Source organism: Meriones unguiculatus, chromosome 20, assembly GCF_030254825.1.
Source record: "Meriones unguiculatus strain TT.TT164.6M chromosome 20, Bangor_MerUng_6.1, whole genome shotgun sequence".
NCBI lineage: Eukaryota > Metazoa > Chordata > Mammalia > Rodentia > Muridae > Meriones > Meriones unguiculatus.
Genome location: NC_083367.1, coordinates 33167138 through 33179640, shown reverse-complemented (window position 1 = coordinate 33179640; position 12503 = coordinate 33167138). Strand labels below are relative to the sequence as shown.

At 38.6% G+C, this 12503-nt stretch overlaps 1 protein-coding gene across 1 annotated transcript in view; it reads left to right on the top strand.

Annotated features, from left to right (window-relative positions):
• Clvs2 (clavesin 2) overlaps nucleotides 1-12503 on the top strand; it is a 104333-nt gene that overhangs the window by 67360 nt on the left and 24470 nt on the right. Inside the window, exon 3 of the mRNA XM_021661363.2 lies at nucleotides 11070-11180. Within this exon, the coding sequence (XP_021517038.1) occupies nucleotides 11070-11180 (111 nt within the window). The remainder of the gene's footprint in view (nucleotides 1-11069; nucleotides 11181-12503) is intronic.

Here is a 12503-nt window from a genome sequence, read left to right as displayed (position 1 = left end):
AACCTACCACAGGCTGCCACTGAAAGACTCTACCTAGCAGTGTATTAAAGCAGATGATGAGACTCATAACCAAACCATGGGCAGAGTGCAGGGACTCATATGAAAGAAGGGGGAGTAGTATGACCTGGGTAGGACAGGAGCTCCACAAGGACCAAATATATCTGGGCACAGGGGTCTTTTCTGAGACTGTTTCTCCAACAAAAGGACCATGCATGGATATAACCTTGAACTCCTGCTTGGATGTAGCCCATGGCAGCTCAGTATCCAAGTGGGTTACCTAGTAAGGGGAACAGTGACTGTCTGTGACATTAACTCAATGGTTGGCTCTTTGACATCCACCTCCACCCTAGGGAGGAGAATCCTTGCTAGGCCACAGAGGAGGACATTGCAGCCAGTCCTGAAGAGACCTGGTCGGATCAGATGGAAGGGGAGGAGGACCTCCCTTATCAGTGGACTTAGAGAGGGGCAGGGAGGGAGGGTGGGATTGGGAGGAAATGAGGGAGGGGGCTACAGCTGGGGTATAAAGTAAATAACCTGTAACTAATATAAAAAATAAAATTTAATTAAAAATTTAAAAAAATGGGGTACAGAGCTATACAGAGAATTCTCGATAAAGGAATATTGAATGGCAGAGATACACTTAAAGAAATGCTCAATGTCCTTAGTCATCAGAGAAATGCAAATCAAAACAACCATGAGATTTCACCTTACACCCATCAGAATGGCTAAGATCAAAAACTCAAGTGACAATACATGCTGGAGAAGTTGTTGAGAAAGGAGAGCCCTCCTCCATTGCTGGTGGGAATGTAAACTTGTACAACCACTTTGCGAAAATCAGTCTAGTGCTTTCTCAGACAATTAGGCATAGTGCTACCTTAAGATCCAGCTATAGCACTCCTAGGTATATATCCAAAATATGCTCAAGTACACATCAAGGACATTGCATAACCATGTCTGTGGCAGCTTTATTCATAATAGCCAGAATCTAGAAACAACCCTAAATGTCCCTCAACTGAGGAATGGATACAGAAATTGTGGTACTTTACACAATGGAATATTACTCAGCAATGAAAAACAAGGAATTCAAGAAATTTGCAGGCAAATGGTGGGAACTAGAAAAGATCATCCTGAGTGAGGTATCCCAGGAGCAGAAAGACATACACAGGGTATATACTCACTTATAAGTGGATATCAGACATATAATATAGGATAATCATACTAAAATCTGTACACCAAAAGATGCTAAGGAAGAAGGACGACCCTGGGTAAGATGCTCAATCCTCATTCAGAAAGGCAAAAGGGATAGACATCAGAAGAAGGTGAAAATAACGAACAAGACATCAGCCTACCATAGAGGGTCTCTGAAAGACTCTACCCAGCAGGGTATTAAAGCAGATGCTGAGACTCATAGCCAAATGTTGGGCAGAGTACAGGGAATCTTGTGAAAGAAGGAGGAGATAGAAAAACCTGGAAGTGTCTGGAACTCCACAATAAGAAGAACAGAGCTTAGATATCTGGACCCAGGGGTCTTTTCTTAGACTGATACTCCAACCAAGGACTATGCCTGGAGATAACCTAGACCCCCTGCACACAGGTAGCCTATGGTAGCTCAGTCTCCAAATGGGCCTCCTAGTAAGGGGAACAGGGACTGTCCATGAACTCAGTGGCTGGCTTTTTGATAACCTCCTTCTGAGGGGGGAACCGCCTTACCAGGCCACAGAGGAAGACTATGAAAGACAGTCCTGCTGAGATTTGATAGGCTAGATTCAGATGGAAGGAAAGGAGGTCCTCCGCTATCAGTGGACTGTGGAAGGGACATGGGAGGAGATGAGGGAAGGAGTGAAGTCATGTTTGGGAGGGGATGAGGGTGAGGCTACAGCTGGGATACAAAGTGAATGAATTTTAATAACTAAAAAGTGTAATAAAAATAAGTTTTTTCATTTATACATGTACAGTGTTCTGCCTGCATGTATACCTGCAGGTTAGAAGAGGGCACCAGATCTCATCATAGATTATTGTGAGCCACCATGTGGTTGCTGGGAATTGAACTCAAGATTTCTGGAACAGCAGCCAGTGCTCTTAACCTCTGAGCCATCTCTCCAACACCAGTTATTTTCTTATAATTGTTCATAAGAAGGAACATGAGGGCACGTGACGGATAGGCCTTTTAAGTTTCTTTCAAGAGTATTTTATGTCTACGTGTCTTTAACAGATATGACAATTCCTATTTTCCAAACATCATTAACATTGTTTGGTCATTCAGAACAATATTGCCTCTAGTTTCACATGTGCTAGGTAAGTCAAGAGTATCCTGGAATATCCATTTATGGAGATTTGTCCGTTTTTATTGTAATTCATTTATTTCAGTTTTTCTGGGACGTTTTTTTTTAAGTGACTCCCCTTTTGGGAAGCTTGGATTTGGAACCAGCAGTTCTGGGCACACATTATTTAAAGCAGGACCCCTGAGCCATTATCGACACTAGGGTAAGAGTAAGGCATTCTTGCTGATATGTGGATGGGGGCTCTGAGTCTCAGAAAGAGCCTGGCTTAGCAACCTGTACATGTGACATTTGTTAAAAGGTGAACAGTTTTAGTGTAAGTTCTCTCCTTCTGTTAGATCTTACTGAACTTGATACCTAGTGGATTGTGAGAACATATGAGAATAGCTTCTGTGATGTTTCTTGGGCATCCCTCAATATCTGATTGCCTCAGGCACATATGGGCAGTCGAAGACAGAAATGAGTCTGTGCTTCACGTGGGGGCTGGCGGTTGTGATTTTCTTCAGTGTGTAATCAGTCTTCCTTGACAGAGGAACAGCTGAGAGAATGCCACACCCGTTTCGCACAGAAAGAGAAGCTTTCTGCCCACTCAGTTACTGGATGACTCAGTGTGTTGCAAGTGAGCTGTTTGCAGTGGCTCTATTTTGGGAAATAGTGTATTTAATTATTAGAACTTACAAACCAAGAACGGCACATATTATTTCATTATATATATATTCAAAGTACAGCAAGAGAAAGGAAAATACAAGCAGTAACAATATGGGCATTTTCCCCATAACTAATGAATGTATCACTCCTATTAAAAAGCGATAATTTAGTGGTGAAAGGTGAGAAATTTAAATAAATCTACTAACAGTATTTTTCACATTTAAAAATTGGAAATGGTAGCTGCATTATGATACAGTAATGACAGAAACATGGAAAGACTCCACTTTTAACATGGTTAGGTAGAAATCATGTGCAGTTTTGGAGAAGAGGAATGGCATGGCATGATGGCATGTTCTTCTTTAGCCCTGTAAGTTTCCTGAGCTTGATCATCTCTGACAATGGTCATGGGCTGATTGATCTGAGAATATTCTTCCTAGTTCCCTTGAATGACATCTTAAAAACTGATCTTGTCCAAACAATGAATGTTGATTGTAGAGTTATCAAGAAAATGTGGCCAAATTCCTCTGCCTTCCAAATGTTGTGAGATGCTCGGTTTCCCTATAGTATGTGTCCATGACAATTTGAAGGGTAGCATTCTCCCTGGGAATTCACTGTTACGACCAGTTAGCTAACAGAGTACTGTGGGAAAATATCTCTCTCCATCATTTCTTTCTGAGACCATTTTATGCAATCTGTCTTTCAGGCAGCACTATTAGGTTATAGCATCTTCCCTAATTAATTTGATAAAAAGATTCCTCAAATGGAACTTAAAAAAATAAAAGCTAGATTTTTTTCTGTTACTCTGTAGTAACTGAATTCCAAGGAAGAACAGTGGCAAGGGGAAAGAATATTTTTCTATGATCTGTGGTTTCACCAAGTCTTTCCTAACCAAGTATCAATGAACACAGCATGGAAGAATGAGAACTTGCTATTGTTTGCTACTGCTGTATTTTGAGACATAGTTTCACCGTGTAGCTCTGAATGGGATCCAGCTGCTGATAATCATCCTGCCTCAGTCATTTTTGAACTGGGTTTACAGTCATGCACCAACATGGTCAATAGAAATGACAATTTTTTTAAATGCCAGAAGTGATGAGTATATATGTGTGTGTATGTATGTATGTATGTATGTATGTATGTATAGTACATTCTACAACCACTCTGATGAGAAATACATACTGACATGTGAAATACATACTGACAGACAATACAAACAATAGCTGACACTTTGTTCTTAAACAAATATGTGGTTAAATATACAGACGCAAACCTTGAAAATCAGTCTTCTGATTCTAACCTGAAGCTCAAATGTTTTCTACATGTTTGTGTAAATTTAGGTTAATATTTAAACAGCTGGCGAGGCAAAATCATTTCAAAACACATTGATATTTCAAAAATTAGAATGCCAAAAAAAAAAGAATTTTACTTAGAAAGTTACATAAAAACCAAAAAAAAATCAAGTCACTCTTTTCTTAACAATTCTATAATGATCCATTGGAGTAAATCCATATTGCTTTCTTAAAACACTTAAGACACAGTTTTTAGATCAATGATGAGAATGTAAGTATGTGGTTTGCATACATTTTGTTTCAAGGGTTAGTACTGGAAAAAAAGACTCACTATATGCATAGCTTGAAATACTTTGCCACTTATCTTTGAAGGTTGACTTGATTCTTGTAAAAAGAATTGACTCTTTCGACCCAGAGAAGAGCATGTCTGATTGCATGCGGGTTGATGCCCCAGGTCCCGCCTCTGAGAAAAAGGTATTGGACAGGTCTGATGCTCTTTGGGTGGATGGCACCTAAATGAACATCTGTACAAAGTCCCAATTTATTTCTAATATCAGAGATCAGACCTCTACTCTTGCCTGATGCGTCTAAAACAAAAAGGGGGAACTGTAGAGAGCTGCGTAATGCCGTGCCTTAAAGATGGAGCTGGTTTCCACCTTCCACCTTCCCGATGGTGAGTGCTCTCTGTCACGAACAATTCCACATTTGGCTAAGGCCGAGGTTCTGGCTTGCTTCCATGTATGTGGACCTATCTGCATTGCCCACGTTGCACGCTGGGGTTGGCTACCCAGAGACTATTTAAGCTGTGGGCTGGCTTTCCCCAGGGTCAGATGATTGTTCAAGGTTCCTGAATAAACTGCATTGAAAAAAAAAAAAAAAAAAAAGAATTGACTCTCCATTTTGTCTTATGTAGGCATTATTTCTTCTTCTCTGTGATAAACTACCAAGTGTTAAAAAGCCTGTTTATAGAATATGTGATTCATTATTTCCCATACATATTACAGCAGTTTCTTTACTTATTGTTGAGTCCTTGTTTCTATACAATTTGCATCTAACCCAGTTCATTGTCTGCTTGGATAGCATGACCTGTTAAAGAGCAGTTAGTAGTTACAAGAAAGGAGATGAGGAGTCCTGTATCAAGAGTACAAGTGTAAGGTAAATCCTCCTTGATGTGTCTTATGAAGATTGAGCCCTTTGTTTCACAACCTGTTATTTGCATCCATTAAAATATGGTCATTACTGTTTATAAGACTGGCACAGAAAAAGGCATTCTTCTTAACTGGAAATTGAATGGTTTCTTGGCGACCTCTCCCCAGTTTGGCAGAACACACAGAAAATGGAATGTTTTTGCTGAGATACTTGCTTTTGTCCCGGCAGTGAGTGAAGATCTTGTGGGAACTCTGTCCAGAAACGATGACAGAAATGTAGGACCATATATGTGTAGTCTGCTTCTGTCCCATTCTGGACGTTGAGAGTGGGGGCTAGGGTTTTCAACAGTATCCGGCTTGACTTCTTTTTGGGATCTGACGTTTCAGCAGATGAGATACAAATACTTAGTACAAACTATTAAAGGTGGGTGTAATATCATCATACAATTCAGAGATGATATTCCCAGAAGACGTATTAAGGGAAACACTATGGTTAGCATGTCGCAGCACAGCAACTGTAGTAGGTTTGAACGCAGTGGAAGAAGACTGGGACAGCTTCTGCAGCAATCACTTGTACTTCCTGCACTATGGCATAGAAAGTAATACTGTGCATGCCACATATCCATGAACTATTACAAAAAACTATCACCACAGTTCCAAGCTTCTATATAGAGTTCTGTGTCCTCTGTACAAAGCTTAAATGAATAATACTGGAAACTTAGACTAAGATGCTTGTAGTAGTCCTCTTGTGTTTGAATGGTAAGAACATAAGTGGCATTTTAAATAGCATCTGTAAATAGTCAAAACTAGTGGGAAAACATGCTTCGTATTTATAACAAAAGGGTCATAAAGGAATGATACAATGATTTGTATCCTAGTAAAATTTTAAGAGTAGATTTATGAGTGAGTCCCGTTAGTGCATACAGTGATCCCAACTATGTGGAAGGCTGATGCAAGAGTGTTAGTTCAAAATCTACTTGAATTAGAGTGAGCTCAAGGCCATCTAGATGAACTTTGTTTAAAAATTTAAAAAAAATGAATCTGAAAGACAGCAAGGTGACAAGGTTATATAAAAGAAAGTGTTATATAAAAGAAAAAAAGGGATTGTTTGTTTGTTTGTTTGTTTGTGACAGGGTTTCTCTGCTTAGCCTTGGCTGTCCTGATCTCACTTTATAGACCAAGCTGGCCTTGAGAGGGAAATGATGTAATTCTATTTTAATTAAAAATAATGTTAAGAAAAGAAAAAGGCCCCCAGGGAAGTAGGTCAGTGATAGAATGTTTGCCTAACTGGTGCTATTCTGTAGTTCAGTTCTCCGGTCTGTAAGAAATAAAGTAGATTTGTAGTATGGCAAGTGAAATCCCTGGGTACTGATTGCTACAACTTACAATTACATGTGTGCCCCTGTGGTGCACCCAGTGTTTGAAATGCTTTGACTTCTCTCAAAAACATGTAAAGAAGACAGAAAAAAATGAGGAAACTTGACATAGTTAATTATGAATGAGCAAATTACAAATACAAGTTTTGCCTGGTAAAGACACTTTTTAAAAGTATGTATTTGTCTCAGGAACCCTATTCAGTCACCATTTATGAACTGGCTCCAGAACTATGAATTTTATTTTTACGTGGTAGTGCTTTTTTCTCTCATTTATAGCTTTAAAACTACACCCTGACTATGTCAGAAATTATGCTATCCTTTCCCATTTGGCAATATTACCAATAATATTATTATCACAGTTTTTATATTCTTGAAAATTAATTTACAAATTTGAATAACATGCTAATAGTTCAAAATCTCTCTCTGAGGCACACATTATTATGAGAAAAAATATGAGCAATTTGTGAGCAATTTGCTGGCATGCGCATGGATTAGGTATACGTCCGTCTTGTACACAAAGTCTGGAGAGCTGGATAAAAACCAGAGGCTTTGCTTTTGATCCGCCCTCATCTTGTAATTGTTTGCAATAATGTGTGCTTTGGAGGGAAGTCACACTTTATGCAGGAGTTAACTCCAAATCCATCTTTTCCCAAACAGGGATATTTGCTCTAGTGTCATCTCAGCACAGCCTTAGAGAAATATTGATGTCTGGGGAGTGTTGGTGGGCTCATTCTCTGTTCTGTACATAGAAGAAAGGTATTTACAGCACTGAGGCAATACATGCCGTTCATCAAGCACCAAGTGCTCTGCTGAACAACACAGAAACGAAAAATTCATGGGAATCTCTTGGAAGGTAGAACTCACATCCATTTTCTTGATCCTATCTTGGCCACACTCTCCCTTATTACTGGACATTTCTTATATTCCTGTTTGCAAGGTAGAGCTGCGAATTAGGTAGAGCTAATGATAGGCGCCTTGTATGTTATCTTGTATTCTGTAGTGCTATTCTGGGCCAAAAGACTGCCTTTATGACACTTAAAAAGCACTTTCAGAAATGCTTTCCTTTTTATAAAGTGCACTTGATAGTGAGTGTGGTTCTATCAACTTCTACATGACAGAAAGTTGAAATGAGCATTTCTCTTAAGTGTTGTTCCTTACAGAAAATAAAATGTGGTTTGGAAAAGGCAGATTATTTAAATAGTTTAGTTAAGCACTAAGCATGAGAGTATGTTTCATTTGATGAGACTTGCCTATCTGTGATCTGGGACACATTTGCAAAGTGAAGTGAATACAAACATGAATATGGCATAGCTGGGCGCAGGTTCATACACAAAGCAGAGACCTTCCTGATGAGTTCAAGAAAAAGTACATTTATTCATAGGTTTTAAGCTCTTAATGTTTAATGAGAAAAAAAAAAAGCAAAAACAGAAGGAATGGAGTACCTGGAGGATTGCTACAAAGCTCTGGGTTCTGCTGTGATCATATTTATTGTTGTTGCTTGGAGGCCTCTTGTCTTCTAAATGTTTTCTACAAAGGGAAAGAAGGGTCTAGGTCCTAACTGCTTCAGTGGGATGTGCTTGCACATGGGAAAAGCAAGCGGGTGACTGGATGTGGGACTCTTCTGGATGCTGTGTCCGAAAGAAAGCCTCAGGTGGCCAGGAAACCATCAAGGAAATTGCCCTAAATCTCTATGTCTGGTAGAAAAGCAACAATGTCATTATTAGTACTGATGATGTTAGTAACCTTCTCAATTGCCCAGCGTCATAGTTATTTCAAGACTGTCTGAAATTTGAATGTGTGATGGAGTCAGAGAAACCTCAGCATGAGAAATGAATTTAAAGCCACATGACGTAGCTAGTATCTTATACCTGGTAGAAACAGAAGCACATGTTGTCTGGATAAAAGCATCTCCAAGCCAGCTTCTAGATGATTTATAATTAATGTAACCAAACTTGACTTCACCCTAAACAGGATGAGAAAAATCATTAAGGACAGCAGGCAATTTACACTCTCAAGAACTTGAAAATATGATATTGTGCTCAAAGCTTTATTATTAATGATGAAAATAACCATTATGAATAGAGACCAAGAAATAAAGTTTGTATGTGAATCTATTTTATTTCTACTACATTTGTAAAATTAGAAGGTTGCGCTATACCAGCTAAACAAAAATAACTGGAATTGGCACATTATCCCGGGGGAAGAAGGCGTGGAAATTGATTCGGTTGCTCTTGCTGGTTTGGTAAGCTTGCACATGCACTCTGGGAAGCAGTGGCAATGCTGAGAAAACCGCATTCCTACACCCTTGAATGGGCATGTGAAGGATGCCTTGAGAGCTGCTATGTGGGCCATGGCAGACACAAAAAATTGTGAAAAACAATGTGCATAGATGAGAAAAAGATAGGTCAATTCCCATATACCATAACATACTCATAATATTCATTGTTGATACCAGATTACAGTGACACTGAATATATGTAGCCACCCACAAATGCAGTGAACCTCAGAAATGATGCTATGTCGCAGCAGATCATACATATAATACATATAGTATATATATTACAGATACGATATATGTATATATAAGGTAACATATATGCTACGTGATAACACACACATTAAAAACTGCTTAGTGTCTTACACTGGTACATGTTTTGGATCAGAAAATCTTACTCAAGAGAACCTTTAAATTAAAAAAAAAATACAGTAGATTTCTCCTCACTGTGACCCTCATTTTTTATTTGCTCTTACTCATGTTCTGAAGAAGACAGGAAAATGCCAACTACTCATGGTACTACTTGAAAGACAAGCCTAGTAAGAGGAGTTTATTTTGTTCCTTTTATTCATCTGTTTATGAGGGCAATGAAGCTTTTTCTTGTGGAGTTTCGAAGTAGCAGAAGGTAGATGAATCAGGTTGTTTGGAAGAGGGCTCAGCATATTTACACACATGTGAAGGCTGTCAGTCGTCTGGCTTGGGTAATCTTCTTTGCTACGCAGTGAGCCGCAGGTGCATCTTCTTTGTCACCGGTAGGCAGAGCACACCTCATTTCAGCACTCCGTGCTCACACTCACCCCGGGTAAGTTTTGGTGAAGAGGAAGTAGCTCTTACTGGAGGCACACCTACCTCCCTTGGAGTGAGTTCAGAGCATTTTTTTTTTTTTACACTAATTTAACCTACTGAACGTATCCTGAAGTTTCCTGTACCACAACCCTAGGTTTTCATTTGCTTAAGTGTGATTTCTTTTTAATAGTCGAAATAAGGAGTGGTGAATGTTTACAATAAAGTTTAGAAATCAAATGTACAGAATAAGGTATGCTTTTAATGTATCCCAATTTGCATTTTAATTTAACGTTTAAATTTTAGTGTGAAGAGAAGTACAAGCTACGTTGTACTTCTGGACATAAAAGACCACCTTTGCTTATTTCTTTCCTCCACGTTAGTTCCCAGATTTGAACTCAGGCCATCAGGTGCCCTTACCCACTCCCTCTCTTTCTGAGTTATTTACTTATTTGTCATAGGTTTGGGGATAGGTGGGTTCATCAGAGTCTACTTGGAGGTCAGAGGACAACCTGCAGGTTTTCTCCTTATACCATATGGGTCCCAGGGATTGAACTCAGATCTTAAAGCTTAGCAGTAAGCATCTTTACACTGGAGCCATCTCACTGGCCCTTATATATAAAGTCTCATTCCCACTACAGATGATTGCACTAAAAGTTAATTCAATATTTTAACTTAAAATTTTTTATTATAAATTTAAGTAACTAAATAAAACATTTATTCTATATAAGTCCAGTATTTGGTACTTCTTTCTAATCTGTTTATTGTGCTTCTGTCATGGTAATAACTGTTAGAATTTAGCAGGCTTATAATACAGAGTCTGAAAAATGCTGAAGTTCTTTTCAGCAACCTTCTCTTTGGAAGGATTTGCTTTACTACACATCATTGTAATTTCTTCTTCTCCTCCTCCTCCTTCTCATTCTTTTCCTTCTCTTTCTCCTCCTCCTCCTTCGCCTCATCCTTCTTCTTCTTAATTGAGACAGGATTTCTTTTTGTAACCTTGGCCGTTTTGAAATTGCTTTGTAGACAGGCTGGCCTCGAACTCACAGATATCTGCCTGCCTCTGCATCCCTCAGAACTGGGATTAGAGGTGTGTGCCACTGTGCCCAGCTTGTTTACTTTCTTAAGAGAGTCATACTCTGGCAAGGCTTGGCCCCCTTCTTTCTTTAGTATATAGATTATTATTGCATGTTGAATGACATGCAATATTTCCTGAACCACCCAGTGTAGAAAAGCCTGTCCTAACGCCTATACCTTTCTCGTTGCTCTAGGACAGCTTCCCCGCAAGATTTGGAGGAATCCATTTTGTCAATCAGCCTTGGTATATCCATGCCCTGTACACTGTGATCCGACCATTCCTGAAGGAGAAGACTCGGAAAAGGGTAACTTTTGCTTCTGTGTTTTAAATTCTGATCTCTGTCCCCAATCCCCATTCAATGAGTTTCGATGTATACCTCGATTGTTTAATGTCAACCATGATAAAATATCCTTAATCTTGTCAGCTTAATACTCAGCATAGTGACATTTTCAGATTTTCAGAGAGCTTATAAGCTCTCTAAATTCACTAATAGTGCATGAATGAAACATTTGAATACAAGTTTTCCTCCTTTCTCACTGGACAATGAAATACTCGTAGTACCTTCATTCATTTAATAGTCTCACTATAAACCTTGAAAAAATATGCTATGTTGTCCCACCATTGTTGGTACTCTTAATTTCAAGTGAGGTCTAGTCATAAATCGTTATACAATTTACTGACAAATTAGAGCTTGGTGTTTCATAATATTTACTGAAATGAAGCAAATTTTGTAGAATTTGATATATTTGTGCAGTGACAGTCATAATCAAGCAGATATTTTTATAATAATGTTGATGTGTTGAAGTTTTAACATTTCTTTATCTAACATGTTATATAAATTTGCCTGAGATTGAGTTTTTATCACACAAGGGTGGGGATCAACATACATGAAAGAAAAACATGAGTTGTCCGGAACTATAATAATTATTTAAAACTGTCAATGCTAGCACCACAGCACTTGGTAAATTGAATAGACATTTTTATTGAGCATAGAATTTCAAAACGTATTTAATTGTAAATTATTTCATTTATTCATTTGAGAGTCTGTAAAACACATTTAAAATACTGTTCAACTACTTACTTAAATATATGTACATTGTATATACAATGTGAACAAGTCAAATGAGAGTAAACATATGCATCTTCTTTAAAATTGGTGTTTCTTTGTGGTGAAACCATTTTAAATCTTTTTTCTTATAGCTTATACATACAGTGAACTATCATCTGGAGTCATCATATCTATATTTTGGATCTAACTGTAACTTGGATAACTTGTATTCACAGACCAACCTATTCCTAGCTCTTCTTTGCCAGCCTCTGATTTCTGATTTTATGCTGAACTCTGAAAAGTAAATTTAGTAAACATGCTCTCCTATTTCCGAGCCGAGAAAGGAAGTCCGAGAATGGATATGTAGCTTGCTTCCTCGTAGACGCAGCTGGGAAGTTGTGGGGCCAGTGTTTGCCTTCACAGCCTCCAGTTCTGTTTACCTCTGTGTGCTAATCACCATCAAACAGTTAGTGGCGCTGTAAAGTATACTCACTTTTACACCTATGTGCACAACAATAGGGATTGAGTGTCAGTGATTACGCCTTTCATGTCTTCCAGTCCCGCAAAGTCCTCGTTCCT